Genomic DNA, 22,173 nt, shown 5'->3' on the forward strand with positions numbered 1-22,173 from the left:
TTATAGCAAAGGCATGTTTATTTAATATGTATTGTAAACATTAGTAAACACCAGATTATAGCAAAGGCATGTTTATTTAATATGTATTGTAAACATTAGTAAACACCAGATTATAGCAAAGGCATGTTTATTTAATATGTATTGTAAACATTAGTAAACACCAGATTATAGCAAAGGCATGTTTATTTAAATGATATATATATGTTACATTTACACGGCATTGTCATGCTATACATATTATTGGTTTATTCTTATGCTACATTAAGGGTTGACATAAACCTTCTGTGACAGCAGTGCTCCATTAGGGGCAAGGAGCTGTAGTCCAGAGACATCAGAGATGGATACATAAAGGAATACTGTAAATTGTCCCCGACTTTCCAAGGCACGTTGTTAGGGTACAATATGGAGTGAGAATGTATCCGTAATGCATACAATGCTGTTGTTAAATGTGTAACTACTTAAAAGTTTAGTTAAGTTTTGGTACTTCCTGAGGCCTGGGGGAGGAGCTTGCTGTTTTTGTGAAGGAGCAGGAAGGGAGAGTAACGGTGGCCATCCACGTTACAATTATGATCTTTCCTGTGACCATTGGTCACAACAAATATTGCTGGTACCCTCCACTAATGTTCAGAGCTGAATTGTCAGATATGGAGGTAAAAACAATAGGAATTCTACCCTTATCTGATGATTAAGCCCTAAACACTTGTCTTTGCTTGGGCCTCTTCAATGGCACTTAATTAAAATTTTCTGTCCCACCCGATCGATGAGATGACCAATATTCAAGGCTCTTGCAATATTGGTCGCCTCATCAATACACTCACCGAGTATCGTACGATAATATCGGTATGTGTATGGCCAGCTTAAGTCAGTCATGACCGGTACGCCATCTTAGGTGCCTGGAGCCAGAGTGAGGGAAAACCTGCAACAAGGGAGGTAGTCCTGGAGGAGCCCTGGAGATCCAAGGACCACGGTTGGGGCAGATGGTAAAATTGGGTTCTCCTTCACCAGTATTGCAGCTCTTGTGGGAGTTTATCTATGTATAAAAGCTGGCACATCTAAACAAGGACAGGTTGAGAACATCTGCTATATCTTTGGGCATGTTTGATGGATGCCTTCATCGATACCAAAATAATAAAGAATAAAGAAGTCCACGGTGTTAAAGTTTGTTTACAAAGTGGCCCAACAAGAACATTTTTTCTATTTTTTACCCTATTTCATGTTTCTTTCAACATCGTAGGCCATCTTAGGTGACTGTAGCCAGATTGAGGGAAAACCTGTAACAAGGGAGATAGCCCTGGAGGAGCCCTGGGGATCCAAGGACCATGGTTGGAGCAGATGGTAGAATCGGGCTCTCCTTCACCAGTATTGCAGCTCTTCTGGGAGTTTATCTATGCATAAAAGCTGGCACATCTAAACAAGGACAGGTTGAGAACATCTGCTATATCTTTGGGCATGTTTGATGGATGTCTTCATCAAAACCAAAATAATAAAGAATAAAGAAGCCCACGGTGTTAAAGTTTGTTTACAAAGTGGCCCAACAAGAACATTTGTTCTTTTTTTCACCCTATTTCATGTTTCTTTCAACATCGTCACAGAAAGTTCTCACTTTTACAGCGCCCGTGGGATGAAGGAGGACATTATTGTGCTGAAATATACATATACAGCTGCTCAAAGGCTGCAATACCACATGACCTTGGCAACAGCCAACCAGAGCACTGATTCATCAACACAGGTCTTTTTTTTTGTCTTGCCAAAACATTTTTTACTTTTAAATATCTAACATATTTAACATTTTTTTTTATACAGTTAAAAAAAGAAAAATAAACTCAATCAAAAATAAAAAGCATTTTTCCCCTTGATCACTAACGCATTTACAAAAAAAAAAAGTTTGAAAAATAAGTTGAGAAAACCTCGATCACGACAAAAAACAAATTTTTACAAAAGTTTGTTTAAAAACTTGGAGATAACTTCATCCCCCATTGACTTGTATGGAAGCTCCCCTGGTTTTCATTTGCATTTTTGAGATTTTTTTTTGATTGATGAATCTTAAAAATTCCATTTTTGAAAACACCAATTCAAAAATTTTAAGATCTTTTTGAGAAATTTTAAGAAAATTGGTTCTTTTTTTTTTGCCGTAATTTTCTTGAATTATGTGGGAAAAAAATACCCCTGTGATCTCAAAAAAAAAACTATTTTGAGATCTTTTTGAGAAATTTTGAGAAAATGGCTTCTTTTTCTTGAATCGTGGGGAAAAAAATACCCCCTGTGATCTCAAGTTTTAATAACGTTGCCTACAAAAGGCTGGGGGCCCATGTTTGATTACAGAGTAACCCCAGCAAGGCATATATTTAATTTGGGCATCGGGCAGGAACCCACTCAAGTCAAGTCAAGAGTCAAGTGCAGTCTCCTGATACGTCAAACAGAAAATATTGAGTTGGTTCTTGTAGCAGTAAATCTATTCAAGTCTTGTGACTCAGCTCCTAGAAGATCCAAGAGTCCAATACTATGTGTCTTCTGAACTGGTTTAGACGTTGGTGGCAAGAACTGCGATGAATGCAATGATCAGTAAGAAAATGAGCACCCCTATGCCTATAAAAATTAGCTGGAATGGAAATAAAAAAAAAATATTAGTGGCCACGTTATGACTTCTGCTGCCCTATTCCTCTCATCCATGATCACGTCTACTGATGCCTCGGAGCTGTACAAATAATTTGAATCTAGGGCCTCAAACTCTTATATGTAATTGAAGTAAAATTTGCCCGGGAGCAGTAACCCATGGCAACCAATAAGATGTTTGCTTTTGAACAGGTTACTAGTAAATTCTATCGGCTGATTGGTTGCTGTGGGTTACTGCTCCTGGGCCTTTTATTACATAGCCCAGTGGATCTCAACCTTCCTAATGCCGTTGACCCTTTAATACAGTTCCTCATGTTGTGGTGACCCCCAACCATAAAATTATTCCTAAGACCATCGGAAATATGTGTTTTCCGATGGTCTTTGGCGACCCCAAAGGGGTCCCGACCCACAGGTTGAGAACCACTGACATAGCCCCCATAGGGAGTGAAATGTTAAACTCTATTCTATACTAAACATATGTTATGCTGCTGTCTCCTTCTGTACTGTAAACTGGATGGGGGTTATAATGCACTATATGTTGAATTGTGGCTCCCAGAGAATGATTATATGTTGGGCTTTATTGCTTAGTGTGTGGAGTTGAACGTGTATGGAAACATTTTTTTATTATCTTACCTTATCTTTCTGTTTAGGGTCCATTTTTTTCTTTGGTGCTTCTGCTGATTTGCTTGAGCCTATAAAGGCTTCCTAATAAGAAAAATATGAATTTATATGAATGAATATATGAATTTATATGAATTTTGGGTAAAAGCAAAGTCACTGCGGAGTAACCAACAGGTTGGGGAACTCTGTATACAGCATAATGTACCCCCTACTGTAAATGATAAGGATATTAGCAGTCACTGAGGGGTTCTGTGCCCATATAAAGGCACAAGGCTGCAGGCTGAGTTATACAGGGAACTCTGAGTATCACTCATGTATTATAAGGGATAATGTACCCCCTACTGTAAATGATAAGGATATTAGCAGTCACTGAGGGGTTCTGTGCCCATATAAAGGCACAAGGCTGCAGGCTGAGTTATACAGGGAACTCTGAGTATCACTCATGTATTATAAGGGATAATGTACCCCCTACTGTAAATGATAAGGATATTAGCAGTCACTGAGGGGTTCTGTGCCCATATAAAGGCACAAGGCTGCAGGCTGAGTTATACAGGGAACTCTGAGTATCACTCATGTATTATAAGGGATAATGTACCCCCTACTGTAAATGATAAGGATATTAGCAGTCACTGAGGGGTTCTGTGCCCATATAAAGGCACAAGGCTGCAGGCTGAGTTATACAGGGAACTCTGAGTATCAATCATGTATTATAAGGGATAATGTACCCCCTACTGTAAATGATAAGGATATTAGCAGTCACTGAGGGGTTCTGTGCCAATATAAAGGCACTTCTAATACCCTCATATTTTATAACAGCAAGTACATAATTTTTTATTATACATAGGTCTGATTAGTCATGTGACACAAATTACATTGCCAAGTGCTGATTATAACGGATATTACTATGCACCATTTCTAAGAATATAAATAACAGTATATAAATGACTCTGTATTATAAGGATATAATTTACAGGCTGCTCCTGTATTGGGTGTATTATATGTTCCCATACACAGGGCTCTTTGTCACCACGGGTGGTGGGGGCCCCTGTGGGGGGGTGTGAAGACAGTGGGGACCATTGGGGGTGCAGGGCCCCCTGAGGCAGAAGCCCCAGTAAGCCCTGCACCTCCCAGTCGGAGGTTAAAAGGGTTAAAATGTTATCTGGGTCTCAGTATCGCTGACCCTAGCAACCTAGTATGGGCACCTCGTGGTGAGTACACATGGACAGACTTAGCCAAGGCAAAGCAATGTGTATAAAAAGCCATATTTACAAAATATCAGCCTCCTTACCTCATCTGTGTATTGTTTGGGATCTGATAAAAAAAAAAATAAAAGACAGCAGATCACTACAAGCTTGTGTAATTAAGAATAATTAAAAATTTTTTGCTTAAGGTTTTTATCTTATGTTACCTGAAGCAGCATTGATAAATGCAATAAATATGGGGGTCATTTACAGAAACCCTGGACATAAAAAAGCACTAATGGTTGCAAAAACCTACATGCCTCCCCCGTCCCTCGTGAATACAGAGCTGCTAATCACATCAAGTGCCTGCCCTGTACTTGATAAACTCCCCTATGTGTCCATTTTGGCAGGGCATTGACATGACTTTTCTGTTTCAGGATACATTCTGTAAATATCTATTAATGCTGAATCTATTATAGTAAATTAATCCCCACCAGAGCTGTATTTATGGGGATCAAACAGGGGCAACTGCCATGACACGGTGGTGTTCAACAGAGTAGCAGCTGTAGGTAGGGTGACTGGTGTTTGGGGGATAGAAATAGCAAGGCAAAATGGAGATAACAGAGCAAGATGGAGTCAACAGGGTAAGATGGAGACAGTAAGGCAAAATGGAGACAATAGGACAACATGGACACAGTAGGGCACAATGACAACAGTAGAGCAAGGCAGACACAGAGACAGTAGGGCAAGATGGAGACAACACAGTAAGATGGAGACAGTAGGGCAAGGTGGAGACAACACAGTAAGATGGAGACAGGAGGGCAAGAAGGAGACAATAGAGTAAGATGGAGACAGTAGGCTAAGAAGGAGACAATAGAGGAAGATGGACAAAGTAGGGCAAGAAGGAGACAGTAGTTCAAGATGGAGACTGTAGTGCAAGATGGAGTCAACAGAGTAAGATGGAGACAGTAAGGCAAAATGGAGACAATAAGACAACATGGACACAGTAGGGCACAATGGCAACAGTAGAGCAAGGCAGACACAGAGACAGTAGGGCAAGATGGAGACAATAAGACAACATGGACACAGTAGGGCACAATGGCAACAGTAGAGCAAGGCAGACACAGAGACAGTAGGGCAAGATGGAGACAATAAGACAACATGGACACAGTAGGGCACAATGGCAACAGTAGAGCAAGGCAGACACAGAGACAGTAGGGCAAGATGGAGACAACACAGTAAGATGGAGACAGTAGGGTAAGAAGGTGACAATAGAGGAAGATGGACAAAGTAGGGCAAGAAGGAGACAGTAGTTCAAGATGGAGACTGTAGGGCAAGAAGGAGACAGTAGTTCAAAATGGAGACTGTAGGGCAAGATGGAGACAACACAGTTAGATGGAGCCAGTATGGCAAAATGGAGACAATAGAGTAAGATGGAGACAGTAGGGCAAGATGGAGACAGCACAGTAAGATGGAGACAGTAGGGCAAGATGGAGACAACACAGTAAGTTGGAGACAGTAGGGCAAGATGGAGACAGAAGGGAAAGAAGGAGACAATAGAATAAGATGGAGACAGTAGGGCAAGATGGAGACAGTAGGGAAAGATGGAGACAATAGAGTAAGATGGAGACAACACAGTAAGATGGAGACAACACAGTAAAATGGAGACAGTAGGGCAAGAAGGAGACAGTAGGGCAAGAAGAAGACAATAAAGTAAGGGGGAGTAAGAAGGAGACAATAGGGCCAGATGGTGACAGTAGGGTAAGATGGCAACAGTAGACAGGCTTGGATTTAAATAATGGGCTCCCCTAGGCCTGTGCCACTCATCACCCCCCACCCTCCTCATTATGTTTAATGTGTGCACACATGCGTTCAACAGTGCAACTGTGCATTCAGATCGCTCAATGCGCTCTCTGCTCTAGCAATGCGGCACCCACCCAAGCCCCATCCGGTGCAGTAAAAGTAGGCACAGGGGGCAGCACCGGAGGAGGCATTAGGTCTAGAAACGCTGCTGACTGGAAAGGAGATTTCTTACCAGGGTATCTTCTTGAACCTGTAATTGAGTCTTGGCCATCTCGTCTGAAGTAAATTGAAGAATTATGTGAAGAAGGTACGGGGGAGTTAGATCCTAGTTATATAAAAATAAAACAACATAAACATGCAGCACCACCTAGTGTTTAGTATAATTATGACATTTTAAGGTGATCCATAGTAACAAAACATGGCCATTTAAAGGGATAGTGTCATGATGTTTATAGTATAATTTCTATAATATAATTCTAATTTCAAATAATTCACTCCTGCTTCTCCTACTTCCATTTAACTGGAGGAGTCCCAAGCCGGACTTGGATTTCTTACTATTGAGTGCTATTCTGATACCTACTGGGAGCTGCTATCTTGTTCCCTTCCCATTGTTCTGCTGATCGGCTGCTGGGGGTGAGGGGGGGATATCACTCCAACTTGCAGCGCAGCAGTAAAGTGTGCCTGAGTCTGAGCTTTCAGAAGGAGCCAGCGCTACACATTAGAACTGCTTTCAGCTAACCTATTGTTTCTCCTACTGCCATGTAACTGGAGGAGTCCCAAGCCGGACTTGGATTTCTTACTATTGAGTGCTATTGTGATACCTACTGGGAGCTGCTATCTTGTTCCCTTCCCATTGTTCTGCTGATCAGCTGCTGGGGGTGAGGGGGGGATATCACTCCAACTTTCAGCGCAGCAGTAAAGTGTGCCTGAGTCTGAGCTTTCAGAAGGAGACAGCGCTACACATTAGAACTGCTTTCAGCTAACCTATTGTTTCTCCTACTCCCATGTAACTGGAGGAGTCCCAAGCCGGACTTGGATTTCTTACTATTGAGTGCTATTCTGATACCTACTGGGAGCTGCTATCTTGCTCCCTTCCCATTGTTCTGCTGATCGGCTGCTGGGGGTGAGGGGGAGGGATATCACTCCAACTTGCAGCACAGCAGTAAAGTGTGCCTGAGTCTGAGCTTTCAGAAGGAGCCAGCCTGGTATTGTTACCTGGTATTGGATTATTAGGTGGTAAATTGCTATCATTTCGAACGACACCAGTTGGTCCTGAAAAAAAGATAAAAAATCCAAGAGAATTAATAGAGATACAGGGCTATAGCATTATTTTCTTACTTGAATTACCAATTAAGGGGGATGCACTAGTGATGGGCGAAATGTTTTGCCAGGCATGGATTTGCGGCAAATCTCCGCATTTCGCCATTGGCGGATTGTTTAGCGAAACGGCTGGAAAAATTTGCCGTGTGTCCAAAAATTGTCACCCACGTCAAAAGAATAGCCGCGGGCTACAAAAGAATAGCCACGGGCTACAAAACAATAGCCACGGGCTACAAAACAATAGTCACGTGACAAAAGAATAGCCACGCGACAAAAGAATAGCTGCGGGCTACAAAAGAATAGCCATGCGACAAAAGAATAGCCACGCGACAAAAGAATAGCCGTGGGTGACAAAAGAATAGCCGTGGGTGACAAAAGAATAGCCACGGGCGACAAAAGAATAGCCACGGGCGACAAAAGAATAGTCACGGGCGACAAAAGAAGAACCACAGGCGACAAAAGAAGAACCACGGGCCACAAAAGAATAGTCACGGGCGACAAAAGAATAGTCACGGGCGACAAAAGAAGAACCACAGGCGACAAAAGAAGAACCACGGGCCACAAAAGAATAGTCACGGGCGACAAAAGAATAGTCACGGGCGACAATTTTTTTTGACGCACGACATTTTCGCTGTTTTGGAAATTTTTCACAATTTTTTGGCGAAATTGGACAGATTCACTCATCGCTAGGATGCATTTGTACCAAAAGCTGCTAAATTAAAGAATTATCACAAGTAGCTAGAAACCTCATACCTTTATATGTTATTTTTGTCTTTATTTAACTGTGCTGCTGGGGACAACTGTTTACGGCATTTGGGGTCTATAACATGGACACGGCTGGATTTACTTTTAGTACCCCCTGGAAAAATAACAATACGTACCTCCTTTCTGTGTAGGGGAGCCCCCAGCCAAGATCTCCTTCATCTGGTTGCGCTTGGCTGTGATGGACCTGTGCTCCTCTTGAAGTGAGTCCGATGTGGGAGTCTCGCTCCACTTTGGCTCAGAACCTTCTATAATGCAGGATTTTTTCTCTTGCTCACTGATAAGGAAGAGTTTACAAGCATGATGTGCAATGCTCGGCTGAGCCTTTATTATCTCTCTCATGTTAGCGTCGCTGCTGTCTGTCAGGTCATCGGCCACCACAATGACATTTTCCTTTCCTACAGTGAAGAACAATACGGGAATTACTGAGCGACTGTGAAAAACATAACAAGGGCTTGAAATAGAGATTTGAAATATTCTGCCATACTGTGGTGCTTTATATGAGCCATGTTAAACCAAAGATTGCTCCATTTGTATATAAGCATCGGTTTAAGGCTGTGTATCACATTCCTATTCTAATCATCATTTTTAATGGGTCTACAAACTCACAAAATATTTTTGAAAAACTCAAATTGAAAAACTGCACAAATCTTACTCCCATGGACTTCTACATGAACTCACAAGCTTTTAGATACAGGTATAGGACCTGTTATGCAGAATGCTTTGGACAAGGGGTTTTCTGGATAAGGGGTCTTTCTGTAATTTGGATCTCCATAACTAAAGTCTGCTAAAAATAATTTAAACATTGAATAAACCCAATAGGCTTGTTCTGCCCCCAATAAGGGGTAATTATATCTTAGTTGGGATCAAGTACAGGTACTGTTTTATTATTACAGAGAAAAGGGAATCATTTAACCATTAAATAAACCCAATAGGGCTGTTCTGCCCCCAATAAGGGGTAATTATATCTTAGTTGGGATCAAGTACAGGTACTGTTTTATTATTACAGAGAAAAGGGAATCATTTAACCATGAAATAAACCCAATAGGACTGTTCTGCCCCCAATAAGGGGTAATTATATCTTAGTTGGGATCAAGTACAGGTACTGTTTTATTATTACAGAGAAAAGGGAATCATTTAACCATGAAATAAACCCAATAGGGCTGTTCTGCCCCCAATAAGGGGTAATTATATCTTAGTTGGGATCAAGTACAGGTACTGTTTTATTATTACAGAGAAAGGGGAATCATTTAACCATTAAATAAACCCAATAGGGCTGTTCTGCCCCAATAAGGGGTAATTATATCTTAGTTGGGATCAAGTACAGGTACTGTTTTATTATTACAGAGAAAAGGGAATCATTTAACCATGAAATAAACCCAATAGGGCTGTTCTGCCCCCAATAAGGGGTAATTATATCTTAGTTGGGATCAAGTACAGGTACTGTTTTATTATTACAGAGAAAGGGGAATCATTTAACCATTAAATAAACCCAATAGGGCTGTTCTGCCCCAATAAGGGGTAATTATATCTTAGTTGGGATCAAGTACAGGTAATGTTTTATTATTACAGAGAAAAGGGAATCATTTAACCATTAAATAAACCCAATAGGGCTGTTCTGCCCCCAATAAGGGGTAATTATATCTTAGTTGGGATCAAGTACAGGTACTGTTTTATTATTACAGAGAAAAGGGAATCATTTAACCATTAAATAAACCCAATAGGGCTGTTCTGCCCCCAATAAGGGGTAATTATATCTTAGTTGGGATCAAGTACAGGTACAGTTTTATTATTACAGAGAAAAGGGAATCATTTAACCATTAAATAAACCCAATAGGGCTGTTCTGCCCCAATAAGGGGTAATTATATCTTAGTTGGGATCAAGTACAGGTACTGTTTTATTATTACAGAGAAAAGGGAATCATTTAACCATGAAATAAACCCAATAGGGCTGTTCTGCCCCCAATAAGGGGTAATTATATCTTAGTTGGGATCAAGTACAGGTACTGTTTTATAAACAGAGAAAAAAAGGAAATCATACCAACGTTTTACATTCAAGGTTTTTTTCAGATTTTTTGCCCTTAATAAATATCAAACATTCGAGTTTTGGAAATCAGAATTAAAATTTGGGAGTTTTCACACAATAAAATGAGTACAATAGAAAAAAAAATTGAAATCGAATGTTGATAAATTACCCCCTTAGTGTCTTTTATTAAATAACCCTGAACAAATATTGTTTCTAATTGTGTTTCTAAGAGCACAAAGGAGTGCAGTAAACTTTTTTTATTGGTAAAATATTAATAGATGGAGCAAACTCTACTTTCCCATTTCGCTCAGATAGCTCATCATGCCACACACCATCATGTAGGTCCATTTAAATACATCATTATCGCCCCTTTTTCCTTTCCGTTTTTGTGCTGTGTTGCATTGTGATACAGTTTGCTCCATCTGCATGTAGAGTCTATAAAAGATTTAGCTCAATTACGGAACTATAAGTGACAGGGCCTGCAGCCTGGTCCCCCACCCCACCTCCAGGTTCAATTTTCGTAGCCAGTTCGCATCAGTGCGTTCAACTGAGGGGTTGAAGGTCGGGTCTTGTCATTGGGGACTGTTGGTTTGAATCATTCTCAATCTAATTCTTTAAAAGGAACCCCTGCCAGGGCAAGTAACAAAAGTCAAACTCATTGAGCCGATTGCCAGCTTGCCCCAAAGTTTCACCTAAGGGTCACCAGTTCTCTGCCAGTGCAGACAATCCATTATTTGGCCTCCCAGACTCCCACCTCTCTCCCCTGCAATCAATCTAAAACTCTACTGCCAGGATCCTCCTGCTCTCTCGTAAGAGGGAACCTGTTCAGCCTCACTTAAGCTCTCTAGCATGGCTGACTGTTAGGCAAAGGAGCTTACAGAATCCTCCTGCTAACATTCAGTGCCCTTCCCTCCTCTGCTCCTCACTAAATTCCCTCACTGGTCTCCCTGCTCCTCACTACATTCCCTCACTGGTCTCCCTGCTCCTTACTACATTCCCTCACTGGTCTTCCTGCTCCTCACTACATTCCCTCACTGGTCTCCCTGCTCCTCACTACATTCCCTCACTGGTCTTCCTGCTCCTCACTACATTCCCTCACTGGTCCCCCTGCTCCTCACTACATTCCCTCACTGGTCTCCCTGCCCCTCACTACATCCCCTCCCTGGTCTCCCTGCTCCTCACTACATTCCCTCACTGGTCCCCCTGCTCCTCACTACATTCCCTCACTGGTCTCCCTGCAAGTTCCTGGTCGTCTCTTCCGCTCCTCTCAGAGCCTCCGTCTCTTTACACCATCCACACCCACTGCGCTCTCTCGGCTTAACCCTTTCTATCTCGCTGCCCCTTCCCTCTGGAACCCTATCCCTGAATCCCTCCGTAGGGAACACTCACCCACTCTCTTTAAGATAAAACTCAGACAGTACCTTCTGGGGCACTAAAACATTATTTTGCCCAGTCCTGCGCTTAAGGGCAAATGCCCATACCTGGTGCACTCTTACCTTCCAGTTTGTGCCTGTATGTTACCCAACCACTTAGACTGTAAGCTCTACGGGGCAGGGACCTCCTTCCTACTGTGTCTCATACCACATGGCATTTATTGCCTGTGCATTTACAGTGTATATATATTTATTGTATTTATTATAACACTTGTCCTCCCTGTGTGTAATTGTGTATATTGTAAGATTGTACAGCGCTGCGTACCCTTGTGGCGCTTTATAAATAAAGTTATACATACATACATACAAGGAAGCTTCTAGCCCCAAAAGAAATACTATCTAGTGAGTAACCCGTTCCACGTTCCACCAGCCTAAAAGTATCTTTTGTGCCTTCGCATTGCTGTTGATCTACATGAGAGATGTCTGTGATGTTCTACAGATCCCATACCTCCCAACATTTCCATTTAAACTAATGAAATTGCATTGATCAGAGACAACTCTGGACCCCAATACCACAAATACGTCATTAGTCCTTTTTCTCAATGGGAAGGGGGGCAGCACATTGATAGTACATTGAGCAGTAGAATAGGGTTCATGTAGTGGATTCTTCTCACCATGTATGTCACATAAATACTTCAACTCTTCATCGTATAAGGAATCAGTCACGTCGGTAATGTTCAGCCTCCCTCTCTTCAGGGTGTGGTACAGGATGGCGAAGGAGCACTCGGACACGTTCTCCTCGAACTCCATGAAATTGTTGCTGATGTACTTGGGGAGGACATTTTTCACTACACCCTGGAACATTATAAGGTGTAACAGACTAATCAGCCAGTTATAATTGTCTCTGCCATCTCTTGAGAAGATACCAATGGTGTGGCTAGTTTTAGCCATTTTCCGGAACTTTCCACTGCACCTGAGAAAGCAAAACAAACAAATGATGAGTTAAAAAATACTGGGCTTAGTATAGGCCAATACCTACAGGCTGCTGCCATAGTTTTTTGATACCCCTCCGTAGAGGTTATGGGCACATTCATGGTTTCACCATGTGGAGGGATCCTTAACAGTGATGAGCGAATTTGTCCCATTTCGCTTTGGAGAAAAATTTGCAGTGACCGCGACTTTTTTGATGTATCTGTGATTTTTTTTATGGGACCGTAACTTTTTTGACGAGACCGCATCTTTTTTTGACACAACCATGACTTTTTTTGATGCAACTGCAACCGTGAATTTTTGTGCCCGAATTCCGAATAAAATTGGCAATGGCGAAATGCAGAATTTTACAGTGAATCCATGACTGGCAACAAAAATGTACTCATCACTAAAAACATGTGTTTGAGAACATTATACAGGTATGGGACCTGTTATCCAGAATGCTCGGGGCCTGGGGTTTTCCGGATAAGGGGTCTTTCTGTAATTTGGATCTCCATAACTTAAGTCTGCTAAAAATCATTTAAATATTAAATAAACCCAATAGGGCTGTTCTGCCCCCAATAAGGGGTAATTATATCTTAGTTGGGATCAAGTACAGGTACTGTTTTATTATTACAGAGAAAAGGGAATCATTTAACCATTAAATAAACCCAATAGGGCTGTTCTGCCCCCAATAAGGTGTAATTATATCTTAGTTGGGATCAAGTACAGGTACTGTTTTATTATTACAGAGAAAAGGGAATCATTTAACCATTAAATAAACCCAATAGGGCTGTTCTGCCCCAATAAGGGGTAATTATATCTTAGTTGGGATCAAGTACAGGTACTGTTTTATTATTACAGAGAAAAGGGAATCATTTAACCATTAAATAAACCCAATAGGGCTGTTCTGCCCCCAATAAGGTGTAATTATATCTTAGTTGGGATCAAGTACAGGTACTGTTTTATTATTACAGAGAAAAGGGAATCATTTAACCATGAAATAAACCCAATAGGGCTGTTCTGCCCCAATAAGGGGTAATTATATCTTAGTTGGGATCAAGTACAGGTACTGTTTTATTATTACAGAGAAAAGGGAATCATTTAACCATTAAATAAACCCAATAGGGCTGTTCTGCCCCCAATAAGGGGTAATTATATCTTAGTTGGGATCAAGTACAGGTACTGTTTTATTATTACAGAGAAAAGGGAATCATTTAACCATGAAATAAACCCAATAGGGCTGTTCTGCCCCAATAAGGGGTAATTATATCTTAGTTGGGATCAAGTACAGGTACTGTTTTATTATTACAGAGAAAAGGGAACCATTTAACCATTAAATAAACCCAATAGGGCTGTTCTGCCCCCAATAAGGGGTAATTATATTTTAGTTGGGATCAAGTACAGGTACTGTTTTATTATTACAGAGAAAATGGAATCATTTAACCATTAAATAAACCCAATAGGGCTGTTCTGCCCCCAATAAGGGGTAATTATATCTTAGTTGGGATCAAGTACAGGTACTGTTTTATTATTACAGAGAAAAGGGAATCATTTAACCATGAAATAAACCCAATAGGGCTGTTCTGCCCCAATAAGGGGTAATTATATCTTAGTTGGGATCAAGTACAGGTACTGTTTTATTATTACAGAGAAAAGGGAATCATTTAACCATGAAATAAACCCAATAGGGCTGTTCTGCCCCCAATAAGGGGTAATTATATCTTAGTTGGGATCAAGTACAGGTACTGTTTTATTATTACAGAGAAAAGGGAATCATTTAACCATGAAATAAACCCAATAGGGCTGTTCTGCCCCCAATAAGGGAATTAGAATTATTTGCTTATAATGGAGTCTATGGGAGACAGGCTTTCTGTAATTCAGAACTTTCTGGATAATGGGTTTCCGGAGAAGGGATCCCAGGGCCAGCAGCCCACCTAAAGCAAGAGGATCCTATGATGATATTGCTGCCTGCCCTAAGAAAACTCATCTGTATTTCCTTGTTGGAAAGATCTGCCCTGAAGGAACCAACCACATTTTCTAGCAAAAAACATCTAAAAAACAATATCCACGCACTTCCGTTTGTTTACAGAATAAAGCATGTTAGAAATGTAGTCAGGCAACATCATTCAATACCAAATACCTTCAGAGCAATATGTGTCCTTCTTGTTTAATAACAGGAAAGTCAACATTCCACCGTTATCTCTCTATGGGTCAGATTCAGTTCTTTGAGAAAAACATTTATCAAGTGAAAACTGATGAAGGAGGTAAGGATTTGAGATACAAATGAATTCAGAAATCCTATCTCAATGGTTATCACGTGAAATCTCTATGGAGGTCTATGGAGAAAAACTGGAACTGACTTAGGAGAAACGTTTTTTTCTTCTCGAACTTTTTCTCACTGAGTTGAATCGGACCCAATGACAGATATCTTCCTTCTGAAATGTTTCAGCTGTTTATGAGGAAGAGACAGTAAATATAAAGGAATGATATTATTCCTATTGGGTTTTAAAGAAAGACGAGAGGGTGGATCATTGTTCAGTACCGCTGCCTTGTATCATTGGGGCCCTGAGTTTGATTTAAACCTTGTTACTAGTGATGGGCCAGGCATGGATTCGCGGCGAACTTCCATTGGCGGATTGTTTCGCGAAATGGATGAAAAAATTTGCAGCAGAAAAATTCGCCGCACATCCAAAATTTGTCGCCCGCGTCAAAAGAATAGTCGCGGGCGACAAAATAATAGGCGCGCCACGAAATAATAACCGAGCGACGAAAGAATAGCTGTGCGACAAAAGAATAGCCACGGGCAACGAAAGAATAGCCACGGGCGACAAAAGAATAGCCGCGAGATGAAAGAATAGACGCGGGCGACAAAAGAATAGCCGCGAGATGAAAGAATAGACGCGGGCGACAAAAGAATAGCCGCGAGATGAAAGAATAGACGCGGGCGACAAAATAATAGCCGCACGATAAAAGAACAGCCGCGGGCGACAAAACGAATAGCCGCGGGTGACAAAAGAATAGCCACGGGCGACAAAAGAATAGCCGCGGCTGATAAAATTTTTTTTGACGTGCGACATTTTCATCGTTTCGCGAATTTTCCGCCATTTCACAAATCTTTTGAAAGATTTGCGAATTTTTCGGCGAAGCGAAACGGGACAGATTCGCTCATCACTACTTGTTACCTTTTATCTTCTTCATCCAAATCAATTGCTGCCCCAGTAGTGACTGTAACCTACGTTCCCTATCACACAACACAGCGCACTGGGAGCCATATAACTTATCTGTGTTATGAATGGGAGGAAACCAGTGCAGGGAGGGGAAGGTATCTAACTAATCTGATTAATTGATCTCTTCTCTGTAAATGATCAACCCAGGTTTTACTTACAGAACAGCCCTATTGGGTTTATTTCATGGTTAAATGATTCCCTTTTCTCTGTAATAATAAAACAGTACCTGTACTTGATCCCAACTAAGATACAATTACCCCTTATTGGGGCAGAACAGCCCTATTGGGTTTATTTAATGGTTAAATGATTCCCTTTTCTCTGTAATAATAAAACAGTACCTGTACTTGATCCCAACTAAGATACAATTACCCCTTATTGGGGGCAGAACAGCCCTATTGGGTTTATTTAATGGTTAAATGATTCCCTTTTCTCTGTAATAATAAAACAGTACCTGTACTTGATCCCAACTAAGATATAATTACCCCTTATTGGGGCAGAACAGCCCTATTGGGTTTATTTAATGGTTAAATGATTCCCTTTTCTCTGTAATAATAAAACAGTACCTGTACTTGATCCCAACTAAGATATAATTACCCCTTATTGGGGCAGAACAGCCCTATTGGGTTTATTTAATGGTTAAATGATTCCCTTTTCTCTGTAATAATAAAACAGTACCTGTACTTGATCCCAACTAAGATATAATTACCCCTTATTGGGGCAGAACAGCCCTATTGGGTTTATTTAATGGTTAAATGATTCCCTTTTCTCTATAATAATAAAACAGTACCTGTACTTGATCCCAACTAAGATATAATTACCCCTTATTGGAGCCTAAACAGTCCTGTTGGGTTTGATTACTGTTTAAATAATTTTTTAGCAGACTTAAGGTAGGAGATCTGAATTACGGAAAGCCCTTTATCCGGAAAACCCCAGGTCCCGAGCATTCTGGATAATGGGTCCCATACCTGTATAAGCACTCGGCGCACAAAGGACAGTGGCAAATGGATATTTTAGAAGTGTTTTAGTCCCTCCTCCCCTGCCAGTACAATGCATTGTGGGTTATGTAGTTCCTGCATGCTGTCTGTAAGCTGTGGAGAAGTTGTTACTATTTGTAACATCAGTGTTTTAGTCCCTCCTCCCCTGCCAGTACAATGTATTGTGGGGTATGGAGTTCCTGCATGCTGCCTGTAAGCTGTGGGGAAGTTGTTACAATTTGTAACATCAGTGTTTTAGTCCCTCCTCCCCTGCCAATACAATGTATTGTGGGGTATGGAGTTCCTGCATGCTGTCTGTAAGCTGTGGGGAAGTTGATTCAATTTGTAACATCAGTGTTTTAGTCCCTCCTCCCCTGCCAGGATTTTTAAATGATGCAGAAAGAGAAGAACTGTTTTGCAGCTGGATTTCATCTTTTTGATGTGACCGCAACTTTTTTTACTTCAAATGCAGAATTTCCCCATGAATCCATGGCTGGCGAAAAATTTCACTCTACTCACAGGAGCTTGCAATCCAAAGGGTCTACTTTAGCTTTACGGCTCAGGGCAATTCAAAGATGTGAGCGTTTGTTTTGGATCAGAAGTGTGAAACCCAAATAACTCACTGGACAAACACTCAGAAAGGCAAATGCCAGCAAAGGATTCTGGGAGCTGCAGTTCAGTCAGAGCCGAGATAAAAATCAGGGTGTTTTCAAAAGGACTTATGACCTTAGCACTTTTCTCTTTACGTCCCCTCCCTGAGATTTATGGCATATTTCCCTTGTTCCGCCCAGTCACATTGTGTGTTGTATAGTGAGAGAATATGCACAGGTTATGTCTGTACTTCATACACGTTCTGCCCTCAATAAGGGGTAATTATATCTTAATTGGGATCAATTACAGGTACTGTTTTATTATTACAGAGAAAAGGGAATCATTTAACCATTAAATAAACCCAATAGGGCTGTTCTGCCCCCAATAAGGGGTAATTATATCTTAGTTGGGATCAAGTACAGGTACTGTTTTATTATTACAGAGAAAAGGGAATGATTTAACCATTAAATAAACCCAATAGGGCTGTTCTGCCCCCAATAAGGGGTAATTATATCTTAGTTGGGATCAAGTACAGGTACTGTTTTATTATTACAGAGAAAAGGGAATCATTTAACCATTAAATAAACCCAATAGGGCTGTTCTGCCCCCAATAAGGGGTAATTATAGCTTAGTTGGGATCAAGTACAGGTACTGTTTTATTATTACAGAGAGAAGGGAATCATTTAACCATTAAATAAACCCAATAGGGCTGTTCTGCCCCAATAAGGGGTAATTATATCTTAGTTGGGATCAAGTACAGGTACTGTTTTATTATTACAGAGAAAAGGTAATCATTTAACCATTAAATAAACCCAATAGGACTGTTCTGCCCCCAATAAGGGGTAATTACATCTTAGTTGGGATCAAGTACAGGTACTGTTTTATTATTACAGAGAAAAGGTAATCATTTAACCATTAAATAAACCCAATAGGGCTGTTCTGCCCCAATAAGGGGTAATTATATCTTAGTTGGGATCAAGTACAGGTACTGTTTTATTATTACAGAGAAAAGGGAATCATTTAACCATTAAATAAACCCAATAGGGCTGTTCTGCCCCAATAAGGGGTAATTATAGCTTAGTTGGGATCAAGTACAGGTACTCTTTTATTCTGAGCTCTCTGGTTATCGGGTTTCTGGATAAGCAGTCCCATATCCTATTATGTATTTATGGTGCTCAAAATATTATAAATCTTCTCTCCCTTATAAATCTCTATATTGTGTGTATATAAGAGGTATATCTGTATCTATGTATATATATAATGGGTATATGGTATAGAGCCATCAGCATGGCAGGCAGAAACACACTGCATTGCTGAGGGACATTACTGAGCTCTGCTCACACCCCCATGAGAGTCTCCTACTGACCCCCAGGCTTGTGTAGCCCAATAGCACCCACCCGTGAGTCCCACCTACCTTCTGTATCCCAGTGAGTCAGTACATAGAAGGTCTCAGACCCGGCAGACAGCACAATCCCTGAAGGAGGAAATAGAGCAAATATATATGTATTCCTCCCCTCTCTGCTGCGGATCCCAGGGAGTGAATCTGACACCAGCGAGCTGAGCTGAGGGACTTTCACTTTCCTTTTCTTCTGTTATCTGATCCTTTTCTCGGCTTCGTAAAATAAATAACAGCTTTTTCCAATCCTATTGGGTTTATTTCATGTTTAAATGATTCCCTTTTCTCTGTAATAATAAAACAGTACCTGTACTTGATCCCAACTAAGATATAATTACCCCTTATTGGGGCAGAACAGCCCTATTGGGTTTATTTCATGGTTAAATGATTCCCTTTTCTCTGTAATAATAAAACAGTACCTGTACTTGATCCCAACTAAGATATAATTACCCCTTATTGGGGCAGAACAGCCCTATTGGGTTTATTTAATGGTTAAATGATTCCCTTTTCTCTGTAATAATAAAACAGTACCTGTACTTGATCCCAACTAAGATATAATTACCCCTTATTGGGGCAGAACAGCCCTATTGGGTTTATTTAATGGTTAAATGATTCCCTTTTCTCTGTAATAATAAAACAGTACCTGTACTTGATCCCAACTAAGATATAATTACCCCTTATTGGGGCAGAACAGCCCTATTGGGTTTATTTAATGGTTAAATGATTCCCTTTTCTCTGTAATAATAATACAGTACCTGTACTTGATCCCAACTAAGATATAATTACCCCTTATTGGGGCAGAACAGCCCTATTGGGTTTATTTAATGGTTAAATGATTCCCTTTTCTCTGTAATAATAAAACAGTACCTGTACTTGATCCCAACTAAGATATAATTACCCCTTATTGGGGGCAGAACAGCCCTATTGGGTTTATTTAATGGTTAAATGATTCCCTTTTCTCTGTAATAATAAAACAGTACCTGTACTTGATCCCAACTAAGATATAATTACCCCTTATTGGGGGCAGAACAGTCCTATTGGGTTTATTTAATGGTTAAATGATTCCCTTTTCTCTGTAATAATAAAACAGTACCTGTACTTGATCCCAACTAAGATATAATTACCCCTTATTGGGGCAGAACAGCCCTATTGGGTTTATTTAATGGTTAAATGATTCCCTTTTCTCTGTAATAATAAAACAGTACCTGTACTTGATCCCAACTAAGATATAATTACCCCTTATTGGGGGCAGAACAGCCCTATTGGGTTTATTTAATGGTTAAATGATTCCCTTTTCTCTGTAATAATAAAACAGTACCTGTACTTGATCCCAACTAAGATATAATTACCCCTTATTGGGGGCAGAACAGTCCTATTGGGTTTATTTAATGGTTAAATGATTCCCTTTTCTCTGTAATAATAAAACAGTACCTGTACGTGATCCCAACTAAGATATAATTACCCCTTATTGGGGGCAGAACAGCCCTATTGGGTTTATTTAATGGTTAAATGATTCCCTTTTCTCTGTAATAATAAAACAGTACCTGTACTTGATCCCAACTAAGATATAATTACCCCTTATTGGGGGCAGAACAGCCCTATTGGGTTTATTTAATGGTTAAATGATTCCCTTTTCTCTGTAATAATAAAACAGTACCTGTACTTGATCCCAACTAAGATATAATTACCCCTTATTGGGGGCAGAACAGTCCTATTGGGTTTATTTAATGGTTAAATGATTCCCTTTTCTCTGTAATAATAAAACAGTACCTGTACGTGATCCCAACTAAGATATAATTACCCCTTATTGGGGCAGAACAGTCCTATTGGGTTTATTTAATGGTTAAATGATTCCCTTTTCTCTGTAATAATAAAACAGTACCTGTACTTGATCCCAACTAAGATATAATTACCCCTTATTGGGGCAGAACAGCCCTATTGGGTTTATTTCATGGTTAAATGATTCCCTTTTCTCTGTAATAATAAAACAGTACCTGTACTTGATCCCAACTAAGATATAATTACCCCTTATTGGGGCAGAACAGCCCTATTGGGTTTATTTCATGGTTAAATGATTCCCTTTTCTCTGTAATAATAAAACAGTACCTGTACTTGATCCCAACTAAGATATAATTACCCCTTATTGGGGCAGAACAGCCCTATTGGGTTTATTTAATGGTTAAATGATTCCCTTTTCTCTGTAATAATAAAACAGTACCTGTACTTGATCCCAACTAAGATATAATTACCCCTTATTGGGGCAGAACAGCCCTATTGGGTTTATTTAATATTTAAATTTTTTTTAGCAGACTTACGTTATGGAGATACAAATTACAAAAAGATCCCTTATCCGGAAAACCCCAGGTCCCGAGCATTCTGGATAACAGGTCCCACACCTGTATACCGGTATGCAATTCTTTATTTGGGTTCCCATTACCCAGAAAGTTCCAAATTGCAGGATGACCATCTCCCATAAACCCCCAGGTTATAAAAATGGAAGCCGCATTTACTTGGCCTCTTTTGGTCTGAACACTTACTGGGGGGAGGGATGATGCGCTGATAGGGCATGGAATTGAGGTAGGTTTCAGTATAAGAGAGGTAAGTGCTAGGAGAAGAAATTAATTTAGTTGTTTAAAGAACCACTGGCACCCAAGTTTATTTAAAGAATCTGTTTTGTGGTCAAATATACAGAGTCTTGTGTAGCATATGTCCTACTGGAGTTGCCAGGAGTTGAGTCTCATTTGGCCAGATCTGAAGTAGACCAACAGAGGTATCAGTGAGTTTGGTGTGTCCCCACGCCATATTCCTGTTACACTTACAAAGTATCCGTTCTTCCACAGGAATTCTGTGCAGTGTCAGCACTACAGCTGACAGAAAATTCCAACTGCCAAGCTCAAATGTCGTAGAGGAGGGAGCAGGAACAGATGGGGACGGAGGAGGAGGTTGGAACTCCAGAGTCCTAGTGTCCTAGTTCAAAAGTTATGAGGAGAAGAACATTCATATCTTTGATCCTTGTAAGTGTGATGGCCAACCTGAAGCTCAAGAACATCCTTTCTGCATCTAGAAGACCTTCAGATGTCCATACATTAACTTCCTACTGGACTGTCAGGCACATTAACACAATTTCCAGTTTCTTTTTTGATCTATGCGCTTGTTATCTGGCAACATGGAGACAAGTCAATTCATCTGGACAGGCCTAGTCATTTATAAAGCAGGAATGATAACTTCCAATCATAGCCTAATCGGGTCTTGTCTGGGTCTTGGTTGCCTCTTAGGGGGCATCCAATATTTTTGTAATATAATGTAGACACACA

The 22,173-nt window shown here is 40.4% G+C and overlaps 1 protein-coding gene across 1 annotated transcript; it reads right to left on the minus strand.

Annotated features, from left to right (window-relative positions):
* LOC100489478 lies at nt 1-19,014 on the minus strand. Its single transcript, XM_031893546.1, has 8 exons — nt 18,878-19,014; nt 12,374-12,672; nt 8,420-8,698; nt 7,434-7,490; nt 6,451-6,543; nt 4,523-4,545; nt 3,247-3,318; nt 1-2,599 (listed from the first exon to the last, which is right to left on the minus strand). The coding sequence occupies exons 2-8, from the start codon at nt 12,648-12,650 to the stop codon at nt 2,522-2,524; spliced, it is 879 nt and encodes a 292-aa protein (XP_031749406.1). The 5' UTR covers nt 12,651-12,672; nt 18,878-19,014; the 3' UTR covers nt 1-2,521.
* Nucleotides 19,015-22,173: the final 3,159 nt, after the last annotated feature.

Source organism: Xenopus tropicalis, chromosome 9 (assembly GCF_000004195.4).
Source record: "Xenopus tropicalis strain Nigerian chromosome 9, UCB_Xtro_10.0, whole genome shotgun sequence".
Classification (NCBI taxonomy): Eukaryota; Metazoa; Chordata; class Amphibia; order Anura; family Pipidae; genus Xenopus; species Xenopus tropicalis.